This window comes from Podarcis melisellensis, assembly GCF_964234715.1.
Source record: "Podarcis melisellensis genome assembly, chromosome: 3".
NCBI lineage: Eukaryota > Metazoa > Chordata > Lepidosauria > Squamata > Lacertidae > Podarcis > Podarcis melisellensis.
In genome coordinates, this window is record NC_138530.1 from 76,239,190 (window position 1) to 76,261,853 (window position 22,664).

At 43.1% G+C, this 22,664-nt stretch overlaps 1 protein-coding gene across 2 annotated transcripts in view; it reads right to left on the bottom strand.

Annotated features, from left to right (window-relative positions):
• The window catches only part of KLHL32 (kelch like family member 32), a 66,144-nt gene extending 43,751 nt beyond the window's left edge, over positions 1–22,393 (bottom strand). For both annotated transcript variants that reach the window (XM_081905085.1, XM_081905084.1), the window contains exons 1-4: positions 22,054–22,393; positions 12,719–12,809; positions 7,909–8,089; positions 2,128–2,235 (exon numbers count right to left, since the gene is read on the bottom strand). In XM_081905085.1, the coding sequence (XP_081761211.1) occupies positions 2,128–2,235; positions 7,909–8,089; positions 12,719–12,741 (312 nt within the window). In that variant the 5' untranslated portion in view covers positions 12,742–12,809; positions 22,054–22,393. The remainder of the gene's footprint in view (positions 1–2,127; positions 2,236–7,908; positions 8,090–12,718; positions 12,810–22,053) is intronic.
• Between the last annotated feature and the right edge of the window lie 271 nt (positions 22,394–22,664).

Genomic DNA, 22,664 nt, shown 5'->3' on the forward strand with positions numbered 1-22,664 from the left:
CATTAACAGGGGTCATTTACATTATCCTATAGAGGTCTACTCAGCAGTATGTCCTGTAGATTTTTTTGGGACTTGCTATCCTTTGGCACTCCAAATGTTGCTGAACTGCAACTCCTATCATCTCTGGCCACTGGGCCATGCTTGCTGTGGCTGATGGGAGTTGTAGTTCAGCAACACTGGAAGGCCAAAGGTTCTCCACATCTGTTGTATAGGATTGTAGTCTTCTCTCTCTCATTCTTCCTGCATACCTCCCATGTCACCACTATTCCATCCTGGTAAGAAACCTGTCAGAGAAGTTAGGCTGAAAGAAAGTGACTGGCCCAAGGTCATCCAGTGAACTTTATAGCTGAGTATGGATTTGAATGTGTTTCCCAATGCTGAAACTGTCTTCATTTAGCTATCTGCAGAGGACCTGTAATATATAGCTCAGTTGGTTAGAGCATGGTGCTGATGATTCTGAAGTTGCAGGTTTGATTCCCATAAGGGACAGCTACATAGTCCTCTATTACAGAGCGATGAACTAGATGATCCTCAGGGTCCCTTCCAACTTGATGATTCTAAGTACCTATAAAGTTCACGTACATCGGGCCAGCCCTAGACTAAAGTGCACCCCAATTGAGTATTTATTAAGCTCTGGCTACACAGACCTTTAAAGCCCTAACCTGTGCCTAGAAATGTGGCACAAATGGAAGTCTGGATGAGCCCTAACTCTCAAAAAGCCAGCTGGCCAGACCACTGTCCATTTGCAAGTTACAATATGACAGCATTTTCAGGTGGCTTCCTCAGCATGTTTGGTATTTCAATCAATATGCATAAACTCACTCCTCTGCGTGTCCTGTTAAATTTAGAATGGCTTTACTTCCAGGTAAAGTTAATGAAGGCGGGGCTACAGAATGGCTTCATCATCATCAAAACAAAAACAAAAGATATATTGGAAAAGAAAAAGGATAATAAATGAGGCATCCCCTTTTCCCTTCCCCTGGTTGAGACAGAAGAGTAGGATATTGGACCGTACAAGGCTCAGGTTTGCTTTGAGCAAAGCATTATAATTTTTTCATCTCAGTGAGGGTTGTTGTGAAAAGAGCTTTCTATTTACTGGTGGGAGTGGTAGGCACTGGAAATTCTGTTTCAGAAAGAAAATATCCTATTCCCTTGGTAATACTGTACCGATGGACCAAAACCTATTGTGACTAAGACTTTTCAGAGCAGTGTGTAGGAGGCACATGCACAAATCCAATTATTTGCTAACAGCATTTCTGCCTTACACCCACGCAATACTTTGAAATCTTCACCATTAACACTTCAATGGTTTTGAGTCACCTCATGGGCACACAGGCTTCTCACTGCTCTGACAGCAGCTACTAGCATTTGAAAGAGCTGTCTCTCAGGGAAGGCATTCCAGCAAATGTAGAAAAACCTCCTGGGCTCTTGGCACACATGGTTACAATAATACAATACATATCCCTAACAAACAGTGTCTTTTAAAAGGCACAACTCCAGTTGATTACATGGGACTGCACATTTCACTTATGTTAAAATGTGCTCAAGGTGAGTATGATTATAACTGAATTTTTCAAAGGCCAGCCTATTTCACTTAGCCCTTAATCCCCAAATTTCTGAAAGACTGTATTTCACTACAGACCCTCCTGAATATTAAGATCAACAGCCAATGCCCTTTTAAGTGTGATGTGGGAGAGGGGATTATTGGGTTTTCTTTGGTCTTATTTTTATTGGGCACCCCACCATCCAGATACTGCTATCTCAGTTGCATCTGAAAATTACATCAGTTTCTAAAGTGCTTTGCAATGTGGCATGAAGGTCTGCTCTTTCAGAGTCCCCTGTAGACAGAAGTAGAAAGCTGTGCAGTTCTTTCAATCCTGGCCAATGTGTTTTTACATCCTCCCTGAAAGTGTGATGCTGATCTGGAATTGAAATGCAAACCTGTTGGAGAAACTGGACATGGAGGAAGGGTTTAATCTCCTTCATGAGCATAAATCACCCCATGCATGAGATAAGCCAACAGGTGCAAGGCCAGCCAAGCCAGTTGCCATGGTAACATCCCGGTGCCATCTATTCTAAGGTGACCCGGTCTGTTTTATATGCTTGTTAAGAATTTTAGTACTATACCTGTCCAGTGTATGCAAAGTCCAGAGCTTGCTTTAAACCTATGCTTGTGATGCCATGTAAATTCACCTCATCTGCGCCACTTTCAACCATACAAAGGCTGAACATCGCCTAAGAAAAGAAAAGAAAAAATTGTCTACATTACATTGATCAAACTTGGATTTCCTATTAAAGATAAGGGACTTTTGTTGCTGCTTTGCTGTTCCCTAATTAAGATAGCTAGTAATACTGCAGTCATTAATCAGTATGCAATTTATTCCAAAAGCAATTTATACTGGTTTCATTTCATAACCAGATATACATGACAAGCCTGTGATTTTTCAGAAAAACTACTGTGTTTGGACCCTTCCAACTGAAAAGCAGTATCCTGCCTCCCCCAACACCCTCCAAATCACTCAGTGGTCTTAGGCAAGTCTCCCTCCATCTCTCAACCTTAAACACCCTACCCCAACCATCAGTAAGAGGATAACAAAATCAGGATAACAAAACAATTTGCAGCGAGCATTTTTACTCCCATCCTTCAGTTAAACAGACTAAGACTTGTAAAAGGGCCATTGTGAGCATACAACCCACAGCTGCTGCACATACAGTCCCCATGTGAGATCCTTAGGATCCCTGCTGGATTGCAAACCTTCTAGCAGCTCCCTGCACTCCCACAGATAATCACATGGGACTAGGGAGGGCCCTGCACCTTTTAATAGTTCTGCAGAAGAGAACATTTCTGCAGATGTAGGTGAAATGCAAGCTACATCTACTGAAACCCCCTCTTCTGTTCAGCTATAAAAAGGTGCAGGAGCCCAGCCCTCACTTTTTTATTCAGCCACCCTAAATGGGCACTCCTGGCAACATGAATTAGTGACAGAAGCGTTTAAAAGTCTTAACAATTACAACTACACTATGTAACCAATTTACAACTGTACTGCAAATGGTAGTCACTAATTAAATTCCATGCCATTTAAGCCTGAATGGAAACACAGTGATTTTTATTTGCAGCATAAAATAGAAGATACGGGCTGTGCTTTTAATACATCAGAAAGTCAACTATTTATGATACATCCACTTTTTTAAACAAAGAAATGCGATAAAAACCATTATCTGCAAACACAATTTAATGACTTCTTAACCTCCAGTGATATCTATTCAGTGACCTCTTTTACTGATGTTATACCATCGTTAATTATAGCCTAACAGTTTTCTGAATTATATGAACACACAGAAATGTCCCTGATTAAATCTGTTTTCTAACTTGAAGATCAGTGAACTTTTCAACACTAGTATATTCTGTAGACAAAACAGACCACTTTTGCCAGGGGCGGGGGCAAGAGTGTGCATTTTTTTTAATATGTATTTTTCCATGTATAAGACGCCCCCATATGTATAAGATGACCTCTCTCTTTTTGATCCCCAAATTAAGAAATCAGTATTTTAAACATCAGACAGAACAACTTTTCATTAAGCATTTTATCCACTGGATTTTCTCATTCCCCATCCCAGTTGAATTTATTGAGCTTTGAGACAGAGATAAGGAATCTGTGTGTCTCTAGGTACTGGATAATAGCTCCCAACTGCTGGTTGGGGCTGATGGAAGTTGTGGTCCAAAACATATAGAAAAGGACCAGGAAGTTATTTAAAAGCAGGATATAATTTTTTAAAATTTAAAACCTAAAAATTCTCATGTTTGGGGAAAGGTAAGTTTTACTGCCCTTTCTGCTGACAGTGATGTGAGTTTTTATTTATTTGCTTAATTTTTTAGGTTTTCAATAACACAATATGACCCCCCATGCACTCAAAACCTTGACCCCTTTGAGAAGAAGTAAGAAAGAGGTTGGGCAAAAGTCATGTCCTATTCATTCTCGCCACAAGCCTGAGCAGTAAAGCTCAAGGTACACACTCATTGATAAGCAATTCCTCATGATTTTTTTCTCTGTGCAACGTGTGTGAACAAACCATGGAGGCAGGTCACTGACAGGGTTCCTTCCTATATACTAAGATTCTCCTTTGTACTTGCCAGGCAATATTTGCAAGAGGATGCCTTTATCCTCACCCACAAAGTTTGCTTATGCACACAGTTATCGAACAGATTGTGAAGAAGCCTCAGTGGAACTACTCCCACACCACTTCTTGTAAGTGAAAGATCAGCACGGAGGCATAAGCAGAGTTCAGGCAAACATTTAAAATGCCAACTGGCATGATGAAGGCAACATATGGTGATTCTGCCTGCCAGCCCCATGACTAGTCATTTGAGTGCTCCGAATTCTTGCCAAGATCACAGATCGCTGCCTCAACCCAAGATTCCTTATATTTTCCAGGACATTGTTGTTGTTGTTTAGTCATGTCCGACTCTTCATGACCCCATGGATCAGAGCACACCAGGCACTCCTGTCTTCCACTGCCTCCCGCAGTTTGGTCAAACTCATGTCAGTAGCTTCAAGAACACTGTCCAACCATCTTGTCCTCTGGTTTCCCCTTCTCCTTGTGCCCTCAATCTTTCCCAACATCAGGGTTTTCCCCAGGGAGTCTTCTGTTCTCATGAGGTGGCCAGAGTACTGGAGCCTCAGCTTCAGGATCTGTCCTTCCAGTGAGGACTCACGGCTGATTTCCTTAAGAATGGATAGGTTTGATCTTCTTGCAGTCCATGGGACTCTCAAGAGTCTCCTCCAGCTACTATTATTATTTTACTCTGCCTTTCTGTAAAAGTATTCAGCTGTTAAATCAACAACAACCACATCTTTAAAAGCAGCACTACACTAACCAGACTAGAACAACAAACTAAAACAACAGCAGCAGTTCTGAGAGCATCCACTTAAATAAAAATCTTCACCACCCACCTAAGAACAAGGAGTGGTAGAAACAGGTGTACCAATCTCGGGAACATCATTGCTGAAAAGGCCACATGACAAGTACCCACCTACTGATCACAGTAAGATCTGAAGAAGAGTCTTGTGGGTGGAGGCGAGTTCCTGGGCAGCCTCATATGAAGGAAGGAGTGAGGTTCTGTAAATATTCTGATCCCTGACTAAAGGTAAAGGTAAAGGTACCCCTGCCCGTACGGGCCAGTCTTGACAGACTCTGGGGTTGTGCGCCCATCTCACTTAAGAGGCCAGGGGCCAGCGCTGTCCAGAGACACTTCCGGGTCACATGGCCAGCGTGACATCGCTGCTCTGGCGAGCCAGAGCCGCACACGGAAACGCCGTTTACCTTCCCGCTGGTAAGCGGTCCCTATTTATCTACTTGCACCCGGAGGTGCTTTCGAACTGCTAGGTTGGCAGGCGCTGGGACCGAGCAGCGGGAGCGCACCCCGCTGCAGGGATTCGAACCGCCGACCTTTCGATCGGCAAGTCCTAGGCGCTGAGGCTTTAACCCACAGCGCCACCTGCGTCCCACATACTTAGTGCTTTAAAAGCACAAAAACAGCACCTTGAATTGAGCTCAGAAACACAGTGAAAAAGGTTCTCAAAAAGTTGTAATCAGATACCTTCCACCTATATTTTGAACCATATGAAACCAATTGTTCTTCAAGAACAGCCCAAAGCAGACCACATTACATTAGTCTAGTCTGAGGTGACAAAGTGCCTGAATGATTGAGACCAAGTCTAGTTTCTCCAGGAAAGGATTGGCATCTAAAGTGAAGTCAGCGGAACACATTCCTGCCCACCACAGCTACCTGGCAATCCCAGGAGAATATTTGTGATCTGGCACTACTTCTGGAGGAGTGCAAATCTACCTTGTCTCCAATATTATAGTAAAAAAACTGTAACCTTGTCAACAGCCTCTAACCACCTTTCCAAAAAAAAAAAAAAAGGTTATATTTTCGAATAAAACCTTCAAGCTGCTTTTACCTAGTGTACCACCTACAATTAATCTCAGCTTTGCTAATAGAGGACTACCATGTGTGTGATCTGTTTAGTGCTGGAGAAAGATCCATTACGTTTGCTTTTTATAAGCCAGGAATCACCCACAATTTGTTTATTTGTCCAAGCAGCTAACAGCACAACCTGAAATCTGTCAACCATCTAGCTGTGGCCAATTAAATTAAGTCTACAGAATGAATCCTAGAATCATATAATTGTGGAGTTGGAAGGAACCCTGAGGGGGTCATCTAGTTCAACCCCCCACAATGCAGCAATCTCAACTAAAGCATCCATGGCAGATGGCCAGCCAACCTCTGCTTAAAAACCTCCAAGGAAGGAGAATCCACCACCATCTGAGGAGGTCTGTTTCAGCTCTTACCATCATAAAGTTCTTCCTGATGTTTAGTCAGAATCCCTTGTGACTTGAAGCCATTGGTTCTGGTCCTACCCTCCAGAGCAGGAAAAAAAAAGCTTGTTCCATCTTCCAGGTGACAGCCCTTTAGATATTTGAAGATGGCTATCATATATCCTCTCAGTTTCCTCTTATCCAGGCTAAACATACCCAACTTCCTCAACCGTTCCTTATAATGCTTGGTTTCCAGACGCTTGCTTGTCTTGGTTGACCTCCTCTGAACACATTCTTCTTAAATTGTGGCACCCAAAACTGAACACAGGTGTGGTCTGACCAAAGCAGAATAAAGCGGTATTATTACATCTTGTGTCCCTTTCCTAACACTGTTATAACTGGGGAGTGTGTTGCTTTTTTGGGGAAATCTTTGTCTCTCCAGATGGTACTGAACTACAACCCCCACCGGCCTCAGCAAGCATGGCCAATGGTCTGGGACAATGGGAACTGTAGTTCAGCAACATCTGGAGGGCCAAAGGTTCCCCATATCTGCTTTAACATCACGCCAGCATTTCACATTGCCCAGTTCATCCAGCCTGATGACTAGCTCTGCAGCACTTGAAATTTGCTTGTGACATTTTGGTTAGTTCTAACAAACATGGCATCCCACTTTACATTTTGGGGTGTGTGTGTGTTTCCTAATGAGTCCAAAACTATGCTTTTTATGTGTTCAACTTAGAAATTTTACCGAAGGGAATAAGTGTCCTAAATAAAACTAGGGAAGACAACGGCATGTCTTCTTCCAGTCTTCCAGATCACTTGCCTTTTCAGGCCTTAAGGGAAGTTAAAAAAACAAAACAAAACTTAATGCTTTAAATTGGAAAACTACTATTGAACCAGAACTTCACAAAGCATATATTGTAAGTTAACTCAAAATGTGATCTCAAAGAGATACAAAGTAGTTAAAATAAAATAGACTGTGTTAAGTGTGGAACAGGGTGCCCTAGGCTCACACCCACTGCCAACAACTGTGTACACACCCTATTTAGTAAATACAGTGGTATCTCTACTCACGTGTCCCTCTTGTTATGTATTCTTCGGGATATGCATGCAGCAAACCCAGAAGTATATTTCTGGGTTTCACTGCATGCGCATACACAGTAGCACTCTATCGCGCCACGCACATGCGCAGAACAAGCACCTCCGGTTGCGGAAACCTCAGAATCTGACTGGAGCTCCGGAACGGATCCCATCCACAACCAGAGGTACCACTGTACAGGAGCACATACCTACAAACATGTAAATGTCTACCTTTAAATACCACATATATGTCAAATAAATTCCCCAGTTATGTTTCACAATCCTATATTCACATATCTAGTTTTAAGTCCCATTGAACCTAATGTGGCTTACTTTTCAGTAGACATAAAAAAAAAACTTGTCCTGTGAAGTATCTGGTCAGATCATGATCATTGTTTATACGGGCAAAAAAAATTGGAAAGATTTCAATACTACTAATTATCCAAATATCTATATTGTTCTAAAAACAGAGCTGATGGACATAAACATACTACTATATTAACTTACTCTGAAGTAGTCACTGCAAGCTGCTAGGACTGCCTTGTGGGCATGGAATTTCTGCTCTTCCGCTATAAGAGTTATATCACAGAGGATCCCATCACTTCTTTGCTGGTTCAGAGCAGCCAAGACAGCATCATTATGAGAACTAGACTGGCAAAGCCTCTGGCCAGTCAGCATATCTTGAAAACTGCAAAAGACGAAGAAATGATCACACTCGCAAGCATGAAAATACCAAGAGTGAAAGGCATGCATATGTTTTCTACTTTTTCATTTCTAATTACGTCAGTCAAGCATACAATCCTGCATATTTACTCAAGACAAAAAAAAAAAGTGCCACTGAATTGAATCAAACTCTGAAGTGAGAGTATGATTATAAATAGGATGATTTGGTAATACTGACACAGGTTGGAAATGGGTTTATTATTATTTCCCCACTCTCGTGCTGTAACCAAAGGTCTATAGCATCACAGTGTGGCAAGGCTATCATTATGGCCCTCAATATAAAGATGGACTTAAATCTTTATATACAACAGCATCACTCTGCAAGACATTCACAATGTGGCTGTTATCTCACAGCTTCAACTATCCTAGCTATAAAAATAGGCATATTATTGTTGTAAATTGAGGATTAATCCAATTTACTAGGATCCCTCCCAGCCCTCTCAGCCTAATGACTTTAACTGTAGAAGATCCACAATTGCTGGGTCCAAAAGTGTAAGAAGCCAGTTAGGCAAATTTAGCGTGACAGATTCACTTTCTTAAATGAGGATTGGCACTGAATGACTGCCTTTTGCAGAAATAATTAAATGGCCAGAGACTTTTGGAAGGCTCATATCTTCAGCAGTCCTCTGCTGGTTCAGACCAAAGGCCCAACTCATCCAGCATCCTGTTTTTCCCAGTGTCCAACCAGATCCCTACGAGAAGTTCTGCAAGCAGGGCATTAGTGCAACAGCAGCCTTTCAACACGTGCTTCCCAACAATTGGGAAGACATATTTAGAGCATGTTGCCTCTGACAGTAGAGGTAGAATATAGAATAGTGACTAGCAGCCACTGACACTGTTACCCTCCATGAATTTGTTGTATCTTCTTTTAAAGCCATCCAAGTTGGTGGCCGTCGCTGCCTCTTACGATACCAAATTCCATCGTTTTCACTGTGTGCTGAATGAAGATATCTGGCCCAAGTCTTCAAATATTTAGGTACAATGGATGACTAGTGTTATGAAAGAGGCAAGAAAAACTTCACCCTATGCACTTGCTCTTCACCATGCATAATTTTATACACCTCTATCATATCATCACTTACTTGCCTATGTTCTAAAGTGAAAGTGCCAAATGTTGTAACCTTTTCTCATAGGATTGTTGCTGTATCTCTCTGATTATTTTAGTTGTTCTTTTCTGAACCTTTCCCAGCTCTACAACATCCTTTTTGAGGTGAGATGACCAGGACTGTGCACAGTATTCTAAGTGTGGCTACACCATTTTGGCTGCCCCTTTTTTGTACCTATGTGCAACCTGTCTATTTGTAAATAAACACAAATAATATGAGATGTCCAAATTCTTGAAGAACTGAGGCGCAAGTTCACATCATAGTTCATGTAGCATCATATATAAGGAGCAGGTGTGGCAGGGACAGGTAAGCAACAGAGGCTAAGGAAAATGGGAAGGTGTGATTGGGAGCAATGGGAGGGGAATAGGTGAGGCATGTTTCCAACTACCCCACCCTTTGCCCTTCGAAGCCTTATAACAGGCATGGCCAAACTTGCCCCTCCAGCTGTTTTGGGACTACAACTCCCATCATCCCTAGCTAACAGGACCAGTGGTCAGGGATGATGGGAATTGTAGTCCCAAAACAGCTGGAGGGCCAGGTTTGGCCACGCCTGCCTTATAAGAAGCTGCTGCAGGAGAGGGACTGTGAGCAACTAAAGAGAAACTGTGTTGCTCCCTTGTTATTTTTGCTACTGGTTGCTGCACGTTGTTTAACTCATAGTGTTCTATTTATAGTACAATTGTACCTTGGTTCTCAAACACCTTGGTACTCATATGTTTTGGCTCCCGAATGCCAAAAACCCGGAAGTAAGTGTTCCGGTTTTTAACGGTTTTGGGAAGCCAAACATCCAACGCAGCTTCCGCTTGAGTGCAGGAAGCTCCTGCAGTCAATCAGAAGCTGTGTCTTGGTTTTCAAACACTTTTGGGAGTTGAGCAGACTCCCGGAATGGATTAAGTTCGAGAACCAAGGTTCCACTGTATTGAAATGTAGCTTTTTGTATGTTGTTTTATTTTTGTTGTGCTATGTTTATGAAATTGTTACTGCTTTGCAATATTATTACAAAATTGTTTCTATTTTACTGTTTTTGCCTTGTTATTATGAACTTGTTACTACGTTATTGCTTTCCTATGTTACTATGGAATTGTTACTCTGTTATTGTTCTGTATGCTGTTATGAAATTTGGTAGTGTTTGTTTGAAATTCATCCCTGTTTCTTTGTCGCAAACCACTCTGAGCATGATTTTTCTGTAGGAAGTAAGGGTAAAGGGACCCCTGACCATTAGGTCCAGTCGTGACCGACTTTGGGGTTGCGGCGCTCATCTCGCTTTACTGGCCGAGGGAGCCGGTGCACAGCTTCCGGGTCATGTGGCCAGCATGGCTAAGCCACTTCTGGCAAACCAGAGCAGCGCACGGAAACGCTGTTTACCTTCCCGCTGGAGCGGTACCTATTTATCTACTTGCACTTTGACGTGCTTTTGAACTGCAAGCAGCATACAAATAAAATGAAGGAATGAATGACTTCAATTACAGATACTTTAGTGGTTTAGTTACACTAAAGGGAGGGAATCCAAATGCTTCTTGGGAATGGCGAGTTTTGAGTAGAAACGACAAGGAAATAGGGGAGTAGATCACATAGAGGCGTTCTTGGAGGCAGTTCCAGGCAAGAGGGTCAAGAAAGAGAAATGGGTGGAGCCACTTCAGACAGCAGGGAATCTTGCTGAGGGTGGTGGCGCTTGAATAGCAAAGGTCAAAGGAAGGGACCTGTCAGGGGATATAAGAGCAGAAAGACAAGGAGGGCCAAGGCCACAGAAGGTTTTGAAGACATAGGTAAGAAGTTAGCAGTAGTTTAATCCACACCAAGCACTTGTGCAAAGTTGAATAAATAAGCTAATGTTCCATCCTGAACTTTAAGTTAGGGAGACCTACACATGAACAAAACAAATATTCCCACTAGACAGGCAGAGGCACTATTGTCTAATCAGAAAATCAAACAATCCAAATGGCTGTAAAAACAGATATGAGAGTCACCAGTCCCCATTATGTAGCTAATCAATTATAGCGGGGGGGGGGGGGGAGTCTGAAAAGCTTAGTATGTCCTTTTCACAAAATTGTTACATGTATGTGGACTTATTGGGACACAAACACATGAGGTGTGCAAGGATTTAGTTCCTTTTCCTCCATTCACTTTATAGTTCTAATCATTTTCAACCACCCATGTCAAGATTCTCAAATAAAAGGGCCACTTGGAAGTGTTGAAATATTTGACTCCTTACCATAAAAAAAATTAATGTTCATGCATGATTTGGGAAAAAGATTTTACATAGTTTGGTAATCCTAAATCAGATATAACCTCCCAACACACAAAACTGTTAAAGTGTCCATACGCTAGAATATCTTTCTAAATATATTACTGTCTTCTTTTGATATAACTGACAATTTGTGGCAGCACTTTAAAAAAAGGAAGAAGAAGAAAGATGCAGAGCCTCCTATACAGTATTATGACAGCAAAAATACTATTTTGAAATTCTCTGCTCTGTCATTCAGATGAAAAGCCTACGTTGGAACATTATATTCAAATAAAATGGCTCTTCTGCTTTCTACTACATGCACACAAATGTTATTATACATATCCTACAGACAGATAAGTGTGCTAAGGTATCAAGTGAAAATGTGTTAGTTTGAATCTGAGCCTAATTTTGTGAACTGAATAGTTTGAGAGGTGTGACTTTATTTGATAAAGAACTTGAAAGGGCAGGGCGTGTTTCAGAGTTCATATTTCTTTCTCTTTTGGTTTTTAAGAAGCATGCATAGAATTACATGTGAAATATGTAAAGATATAGTTATCAGAGCAATTACTCTATAAAAATGACCTCCTGCTGTTTGATGCATAATCCCATCACAGTAACCATCACAACCAATTTAATTGCCTTAATCAAATCAATTTGGGGAGGGACACATGGAGAGAATCTCACTGTTCTTTCTCCTTGATTGTTCATCATCAATGACAATAAAAACAACCTGTCCCCAAAGTTTAAATGGCAATCTACTGGCTGAGCCCATGAGGATCAACACAATGCTACTCAGTTTTCTGCCTTTACCTGCTTCAGCACTGACAGGAAGGCAAATCCTTTTTGTGTTAGGATGCTCAACATGCAAATGAGCTGAGAAATCACAGAAGGAGCAAATATTTTACACCAGGCTTCCTCAACCTCGGCCCTCCAGATGTTTGGAGACTGCAATTCCCATCATCCCTGACCACTGGTCCTGCTAGCTAGGGATCATGGGAGTTGTAAGCCAAAAACATCTGGAGGGCAGAGGTTGAGGAAGCCTGTTTTACACCATGCATAAATATTTCTATGGGGGTAAGTTGCAGAGAAAAAACCACACAGAAGCCTAACACAAGAGCAAAAAGTAAATCCTTCTGGACATGTCTTGGCACAGTCATTTTGATGTAATATTTATGTATGGAATTTGCCATCCTCTAGGCTAGCATACAGTGAATGAACACACACTCGATGGAAACTGGCAGGACAGCTCCATGAACTATACCTGAGGCACACCTCAGACGGCATCCTTCAGCTTTGCCCTTCTGAACCTCTTGCTTCTTAAAAAAGTATAGGGAAAACAGTGCACATTCCAGCTGCAGAGAAAAGGAAGAAAACAAATAATAGTTAGAATTAAAAGCCCAAACTTTTGTTCACTGTACAGAAAACCCACCACTTCAAAAATAATCAATATATGTGGCAAAGGATATCGACATCTCTTATTAATGGAACAGACTGGCTGCAACAATTTGATGACATAATGGAGCCATACTAATAATAAAACCCTAGATACTTTTTTGTGGGTGCAAATTAAGATACAGGAAGTAGCTTTAGTAGAATACTCATTGCCTGATTGGTGCATAGCTTCCAATTTGTCAGTGTTAATTTTATGTGTATACTACTTTCCATGTGTGCTCAGATGCTTTACATGAAGCTGATATTGTGTTACAACATTAAAAAAGCCAACCCAGAAAAAATAGTCTGCAATAACTCAATAGTTACAGCACAACAGATACTTAATATGATGCATAACTAATACAAGTGTTAGATAAGATTCCACTAAACAATTCATCAAAAAATATTAGAGCACCATTCAAAAATGGTTTGCAAATACAAAAGAAAAACAAAAATATTCCAACAGGAAGAGAAATACCTAATTAATACAGGTTATAGCAAAATCAATAATCATTAAACAAATCCACAGGACAAAGTGCATAATTAGGAACCAACAAGACTACATTAAAATCCAATATTGACTTGTCCCTTTCACAAACTCGATTCATATGCTCCACCTGATTAAATATACCATCATATTATCATATTTTTCTTGCTTTCACCAGGGAAAAATACAACTAACTTTCCTTGGCCGCTCACAGGAGGTTTATTTCAGTACACTTCCAATCAGTCTTAACCTTCTGAAGTCTTAGTTGAGCAAAAGCATGAGCATTATAGCTTCAAACTTTTAAAATCTGATTTAAGGGCTGTTTATTTAAATCTCCCCCCAAAAAACAACAACAACCCTGCAGGAAATTTTGCAGAGGCATTTTAATCCAAGAACTGAAGGGTTATTGCAGAGATTCCATAGTCCCTATTGGGTTGCCATTAAACTCATATTCTGAGTGCTCTTCATTTTTTTACCAGTTCACCTCACAGCCCATATCTGTCTAGTAACCAAAAAGTCTAAGCCGCAGTTAGAGGAGGACTGGATACAACAAGGAGTGGCAACAAAAAGATAGAGCCAGAGAGTCAGATGATGCAAGTCCATCAGTAATTGTTCCCACATGAGCCTTACTAGGTGTGTCTGCAGATGTTTATTTTGAAGCTTCCCTTCAAGCAAAGGTGAAACAGTGTTTCCAGCCACCCTTGTTTTCCACGTTCCAGAACAGAAGTCTTTCAGCACCAGTATGTTTTGAAATGGGTTCACGCCTCAAGTGCAGAAAAATCAAGCAGTGAATATGCATATGTACGCATGCCGACCATAAGGCTTAACCTAACCATATGGCCAGAGGTTATAGATATCCAGTGATCTGCACAACTGATAAGTTTTACATTAAAAAATAATATTTATTCTCAGAAATACAACAGGAAGCTCTTCAATGTCATTCTCGTCCTCACATCTGAGAATGCTCCACATATGAAACACAGTGAAACGGCAGAATGCACTAAACCAGAGGTAGCCAATTTGGTATTTTCATATGTTGCTAGACTACAACTCCCATCATCCACTGTGCAAGCTGATGGGAGTTGTAGTCCATAACTATTGGAAGGTCTCCCGCATTGGCTACCGCTTGAATAAACCATTTCAGAGTATAGTAAAGGTGTCCCTGCAAACAGAAAGAAAGTACCGCAACAAAAGGACTGAGCTAGAATCTATATACTTAGTTTCCTTCATACAGAATTTTGTTTGTGTTTCATGTGGGGAAACATTCAAAAACTGTGCCCCTCACTGGGAGGTTTATACTTCAACCTATGTCCTCCAAAAATCTATCGCTTCATTTTATTTTATATGTAGACCAAGACTAACAAGAGCTAGCAAAGAGAAAAGCAGAGCTGACAACTTCAAGCATTGTGAATCCAAGTTATTTTTCACCTTTCAGAAGGGATTGTTGTCTGAGAGATGAGGTGGTCTCACTCTACGTATTTATCCCATAATTGTGCAGCCCCCACCATCCATCACACCATCACTTTCATCATTCTATTAGACATAATAATATGTTTATGCTGCGTAGCAGATGCAAATGGGTTCTGCCCCAAAATCAGCATTTTGCACTATGTGCCAGCAATTTTAAAACCGAGAAAGTTCACAGAGGCACTACCTTCAGGGTTGCACTCTATTGATAATGTCAGCACGACCAGCAATTACTGTTTTAATAAGCCCAAGCATTCCCATGTAGAATATTTGATTCCAGCTGCTTTGATCTACTACACAGCAGTAGCAAACACTGCCCTGGAAAGGGTGGGCTGACTTGAAAAGCACATTCTGCTCCAGGAAGGACGTTATGACCAGATTAAAGCTACAAACCCACAGGCACAGCACATCCCATGAAACAAAAACACTGAGCAATTTCAATCTTTCAAAACCACTAGGAGCTGTAGTGTAACTGATTTGTTAGAAAGCACAAATATTCCTTCCTTATTTGCTTTAGAGAGAGACAACAAACAAAATGCCCTTCTATTTTTTTAAAGCTTTGTTTTAATTATTTTATTGCTGGAAGTCATACAGGTGACAGGCATTGAATATTCTCAGCAACAGCACAGGAAAGATTTAAAAGCACAGTGGGGAGAAACAGAAAGCTAAAACTGTTTTTGTGCTATTTTTAAGCGCATAGTCAGTGCTGGAGGGTGTTAAGTATGTTAAGATCTATACTGTACACAACTGAAATAGAATTTAAACCTCGTGAATTTAAACATTTGCAACAGTTCCAGTTGGATTCACTTGCTCATTTTATTGCCAAGAGTTAGAAAAAGCCAGGAATCTGTCTACATTTATTCAGGATAAAGCACACAGTGATGGGAAATGTTTTAGACGTAATAAGGACACCAACCTGCCCACTAATGTTATGAATTCTTTTTATATAATGTCCATCAAGTTAACTGTTGTTTGACTATAAGTTTCAAAATTGTATTACTGCACGCAAGAACTAGGAATCACCAAACTGTCTTCAAAAATGGAAATAAGAGTGGCTAAAGCAAACATCATTTTTGTGCTTTTGTGAATTTGCTGCCAAACAGGATCTCAGGTGTAGGAAGACAGCTGAAGGTCAATTCCATCTTCCCAACTTCAAAGCCAATGAAATTTATGGTCAAACATAGTACTGACAATTGCTTTTTTTGGTAGGTGGGGGTGGTATTTAGATAGAATGTCCTGTTCATCGCCTATGAAAAGTGAAGGGAAATCTCATACATAGTATCCTTTATTATTAAGTGCCAAGACAGTTTACAAAATATATTTAAACAGCATATATTCAAAGCAACAGTAACTCAAAACATCAATGCAACAAAGTAAAACTAATCAAATAATCTTTAGAATTTCCTTAAATTACAAAGATGCATTCTCCACTCACATACAGAGGACTGCTACTTTCTCCCCGCTTTTTAAAACAACAACAAATCTTGCTCCTGTGCATTTAATGGTCCCTGAACACATATGCTTAGCAGGCGATGCCTTTTTCCTAGCCCCTTATCTTCATGGTAAGAAAAGCATTGTGTGCTACATTTCTGCATGTCTAGGTACTGTTAAAAGGATCCAGAGGAAGACCATTTAAAAATATGGCAGGCCAAGTAATGTTAGCAATCCTGTATGGAAGACAGTGCACTACTATGGGAGCTGCCTGTCTGCAGATGGAAGCAGGGCACAGAGAAGGAAAAAAAGGAGGCAAAGGACACAGAACAGAGTAAGGGGGGCGGGATGTCAACAGCACTTACATGGCTGCTCTAATTCATCTTATTGTCAAAAATAGAGAGGTTGCTTAATATCTCCACCTCAAAATGTAGCAGGTAATAGGAAAGACCTCTGTCTGAGATCCTGAAGAGCCAGTGTCAGTCAAAGTAAATAAATACTAGGGTACATGAAAAATTAGGAAGTGATCTTCCTGTCTTGGAACAGGAGTATGACTTCCCCCTATTCATGTGCTACTTATTCAGAGTTATCAAATCACAGCAAGAACCACCACAACCACAACTCCAAGGTGCCACTGCTCAACAAAGAGAACACAGCAGTTGCCTGGAAAGTGGTTGGGAAATGTACTTCTGTGTACAGTGTTTTGAACTATACAGAACTAAGGAAATAACACCTGAGAAGAAGCAAGTATCGCCTGACTTCATTTACAGGAATCTGCCTTATTCCATGTCAGAAAATTTGGCTACCTCGGCCACTATTTATTGTCCGTTCTGTCTGGCAGTAGCTCCCCTGGATCTCTGGCAGAGGGAAATCTTCTCTGTCACTAGCTACCTGATTCTTTTAACTCTGGAGTCATCAACGTGTTGCCAATGGATGCCTCACGGCAATGTTAGGGTGATTGCCAGGCTCCCCTGGATTGGTGTGAGAGAACAGAAGAGGTGAGGGGTTCAGAGCAAGCTGAGCATTGGAGAGCTAGCAATTGTGACCCCTCTCCAAGTTCTCTTTCGGCCAGTCAAGTTAATGTCTGGTATTGGGAATTCTGCCAAAAGGGGGGCACTGGAAAGGTCTATAGGGGAGTGGGCTGTGGGTGGGAAAGGGTTTGGCACTGTGTTCCTCTTTCCCTATTAAAAATCAGACATGCATCCTACTTTCTCCCTTTATGTGATTTGAAGCATATCCATGTTTATGTAACAGAACATGTACTTTATTTTGAACTGGGTGGGGTGGGGGGAGATATTATTGATGGCTAGAGGAGCCTTCAGTGACAGGTCAGAGACAGGTTATAATGAGAGCATGTAGCAGTGTCTCAACTCAAGGTATATCTGGATGCAACCAATTTGGCCTGGTTTGGAGACCGAAACTCTGGTGGTGACCCATGCTGGAACATGAACAAGGGGAGTATTGCAGGTGGAGCCTCATCAGCTTTAGATACCAAACACCTTCTGGGTTGCCTAGCCATGGTTGGACTGGAATGCAGGTTGGCAGCAACTACAGTTCTTCCTGGTGCAGTGCGGTTGCTTTTTTTTTGAAAAAAATAGTGCCGGTACTCACCATGAAGTTGTTACCGTAAGTGCCACACTTTAAACATTTGGAGAGGGAAAGGTGTCAGTATTGCGTACCCTTGAGCAGCCCTAGAAAAAGGCACTGTCCTGATGAGTCATTCCCTGAAGGCGCTGAACTAGAAACTTCTGTTCCACCTTGTGCCTTTTGATTTACTGAGTGCTAAACAGATTCAAATTGGATCCTGTTCCCTACACAGAGCAAAGGCATCCTGCTTATGGCAGGGATCCTCCTCCAATGAGAAATCTTTGTAATTGATAAATTTAAAATATTCCTAGAAAAGGGTAAAACATGTCCTAAACAGGCAACTTTCAGGAGAGAACTACAGAGGCACGTTGTTGATTTTCTCTCCACACCCCAGAGAGAAACTTAGGGCCCATTTAGATGGCCTATTTATTGAGAATTCATTCTAATTTGCTTACATAAAGCTTACGCGGAGGTTAGTTTATATCCAGTATATACTGGGCAATAATTGTTATACGGGACCATGGGAAAGCAAAGCATCCGCTAAAAGAATGACATTCTTAACACCTTAATTCTTAATTAAAGGTAAAGGTAAAGGTACCCCTGCCCGTACGGGCCAGTCTTGACAGACTCTGGGGTTGTGCGCCCATCTCACTTAAGAGGCCAGGGGCCAGCGCTGTCCAGAGACACTTCCGGGTCACATGGCCAGCGTGACATCGCTGCTCTGGCGAGCCAGAGCTGCACACGGAAACGCCGTTTACCTTCCCGCTGGTAAGCGGTCCCTATTTATCTACTTGCACCCGGAGGTGCTTTCGAACTGCTAGGTTGGCAGGCGCTGGGACCGAGCAGCGGGAGCGCACCCCGCAGCAGGGATTCGAACCGCCGACCTTTCGATCGGCAAGTCCTAGGCGCTGAGGCTTTAACCCACAGCGCCACCTGTGTCCCCAATTCTTAATTAGGGTTGCCATATTGTGAAGATCAAAAAAGAGGACGCATTTGTCAACTTCTACTTATAACTATGGATTGCTATGATGACTCTAGCCATGAAAAAAAGGATGTGTCCTGGAAAAAGAGGACATATGGCAACCATATTCTTAATGTCTTCCCCAGGAATTGTCACAGGCGGAACAAAGCAAGTTGACAGTTGGCGGGGGGGGGGGGAACAGGGTACTTACTTATCAATACTTAATTCTAATTCAATAATTACCTTGGGCATCTGTAAAATTAAAGTGTCAAGTTTTAGTAGCCATGCAACTAACCACGGCCGATATGAGGCTCAGCTTTCAATTCAGTCATACCTCAGGTTGAAGTAGCTTCGGGGTGAATATTTTCTGGTTGTGCTCCACGGCAACCCGGAAGTAATGGAGCATGTTACTTCCAGGTTTTGCCGCTCACACATGGGGGGGGCGCTCGCACTCGCAGCTCTCTCACTCACGGGTTAGGGGGCGCAAATTACTTGCCTTGTCCCGGGTGCTGACAACCCATGCTATGCCACTGCAGACGCTCAATGCGTTCGCATCCAGAGGTACCACTGTATAGTACTCCTTCACACAGCACAGTTAACCTATGGAATTTACTCCTACAAGAAGCAGTGATAGCCAACAACATGGTTGGCTTAAAAAGAGAATTAGACAAATTTGTGGAGAATAAGGCTATCAGCAACTACTAGCCCGGGTGGCCATGATCTGCCTTCACTGTCAGAGGCAATACGCCTCTGAACACCAGTCGCTGGCAACCGCGGGAGGTGAGAGGGCTGTTGTGCTCAGGTCCTCCTTGTGTGCTACCCACAGGCATCTGGTTGGCCACTGTGTGAGGAGGATGCTGGACTAGATGGCCCACTGGTCTGATTCAGCAGGGTGTTCTTATGTTCCCAAACTGGCTAATTTAATACTTGTTTCTCTCTCTCTCTCTCTCTCTCTCTCTCTCTCTCTCTCTCTGTGTGTGTGTGTGTGTGTGTGTTTACTATCTTAACTACCTAGCCCAAGCCTGGGTGTTGATTTACACCACCATTTTGACCTGACAGAAGAATCAGAATTGAAACGGAACATTTTAGGCAGGAGTCTATTCTGAAAGATTTACCTTTTGTCCAGACAGTTAGGCAGCTCATACTGAGTTGACCCATATTTCAAACACCCCTCAATTCAAAAAGTGGGTCAGCCGATTAAGGGCTGGCTGGTGATCTGTGCATGCAGTGAACTGCTCATGCATATATTTTTGCATGTGGGGGGAAAAAGTCACCTTAGGCTAACTTCATTGCAGGTTTCTCCCTCGTCAAAATGTATGCACTATGTTTTCCACACTTAATTCCCTTGAACAATAATAAAATTAATTTACATTTTTTTAATCGGTGTTATCTTCAAATATATATAATATTTGTCAGAATTCCCATAATTAACTGCTGGTACTTTGGGTCATTAGGGACCCCTATGACAACAAGGAGATGTAAGTCGTCACTGCTACCTGATTTCACTGAAAGACAACAAAATCAGCTTTATGGAGATTGGGTAGCAGCAGAAGGCTAAACAATTAGCACAGCACACTCTCATAGCAACTTTTTCCCTTGGGATCTTAAATGCTACCTACTTAAAAACCTAAGGCTGCTATTCTAAACACCCTTACTAACATATAACTTCTAGTGAACACAATGGGACTTATTACCAAATAAATAGGCATATAATTGTACTGCAAGGATTAAGATTATATATTTCAATGCCAGTAACATTGGGTATTATTTGCACTGAAATATATAATCTTAAAAAGATTAAATGAGATCTTTTACACCCCAAGTAATCTTTTTAAAAACCTCCTCGGTAACAATTTAAACTTTGCTCAGACGGTAAAATAATAGCAAGGTAACAGCCTAGTTTCAAATGACGTATAACTATAGAAAACATTACATTCAGTCCTGTACAGTTTTTAAGTAATCACAAAAAGAAACTCAAGTCAAAGATCAGTTCATATAGGGTTGGCACATTTGCCAGCAGGTCTGCCGTGTCCTTTAATGGCTCTATGAAAGACAAATTCATTTTTAAAAATAAATAAATATTTTTTATTTAATAGAAATTCATAAAAGTAAGCTTTGTCCACCACACAACGATGAACAGCTTCACCTGACCATTTATGCACTGAAAGGCATTGAAACCCACAGGTGCATAAATCACCTAACAATTTTGTCCATTTTCCTGTTAAGCAACCTGAGGGTTGGAAAGTACAGAGCACACACTCCCGGAAAGAAGAATAATTTGAAACAGGGATAGGGGAACCAGTCCAGATGTTCTTCACTGGGACTCCCATCACCCTCAGGCAGCACAGCCAAGGGCCACTGATGATGGGAGTTGTAGTCAGTCGGCACCCCCATCCCTCATCTAAAGGGTTGCAGAGACAGGAAAGTACAGTGGTAAACCACTTGTGGATTGAACCCCTCCCCTGCTCCCCGCTATTATGCAGCCTTGTATTCTTACAGGCAGGGAGCAAACGCTAAGAGGCGGCCTTTGTGCCTTCAATAGTCGTGCAGAATGGAAAACGGCGGCATTTCCTCACCTCCCGCTCAACAGGACAAGCAGCACCTGCCAAACCTTTTTGCATGGCACAGAAACAACAAGAAAAGCAACGCTGCCATCCCAAGCACATTTGCTCCAGCGTAACTCTCCCCGCCCCCGCCCCCGGCCCGTTTCCTCCGTGGCGCTGTCCTCCCCCCCCCCCCGAGCCCGCGCTCCCCAACGGGCTCCGCAGAAACCGAGCCGCCTGCGAGTCAACTTGAAACCGCACGCGAGGGCTGCAGCAGCGGCGCCGGCCTCTCTAAGGCGCTGTTTGAGGTTGCCCTGGCAACCGGGCAGCGCAGACGGGGCGGGGGGGGGGAGAGAAGAACCCCCTTCGTTATTGGCTGAGGGGCAGCCCAGAAAGCTCCGCTTCACGAGCCGCAGAACTCAAGTGGACTTTTTTTTTTTTGCCTGCGGCACTGGGGCAATTAGCCCGGCTGAGGCGCTGCAGCTGCTGCCGCCTCTTGCTAAGCAGGGCCCGCCGTCCCCTCCGCCCCGTGCCCTTCCGACCAACGTCGCCAGCAGAACATTATGCATATATTTGTAAGGGGACCCCTCACCCCCCCCCCTGAAGGTCCATGAGCCGGTGGTTCAGCTGCCCGAGCGAGCGAGCGAGCTCCGCGTCCTAATCCCGCCGGGCTTCCCGCGCGCGCTCACCTCTCAAGGAGACGCCGCGTCCCGCTTTGTCCCCGGGCTGCTCTGAGGAGGAGCCGCGGCGGCGCCCGAGGGAGAGAGGCGCCCAGCGAAGGCGCACTTCTTCTGGCAGCGGGACGACCTCGACTGCGCTCCACTCGCTGGTACGCGGCGGCGGCGGCGGCAGGAGGAGCAGCAGCAGCAGGAGGAGGCGCCACTCTTTCTCCCACGCTCTCCTTGCCTTGCCTTCCCCGCCTCCCCTTCTCCTTCCAGCCGGGTCTCCTCCTTGCCAGTGCGCAGAAGCGGCGGCGGCGGCGGCCACGCATTGTGAGCGGGCGGCGAAGCTGGAGGACGCCGAGCAACACACCTGCCGGAGGAGGAGGCGGAGCCTGAGGCGCCTGGGGCGGAAAAGGAGGCGGCCAGGGGAGGGAGTCCCGCCCGCCCGTGTCCAGCGCCGTCGTTTCAGCGTAGCTGCAGGCGCTTTGGAGGGGGATCAGGGCAGCCTGGAGCCCCACACAGCTCACGGGCCTTTCCAACGGATCCGACCCTAGGAACCCATACCTAAGAGCCGAGGGGTCTTCGGGCCACCCAAAATAGTTGATGGGCATTGCCATTCACGTGGGGTGCGCGCGCCG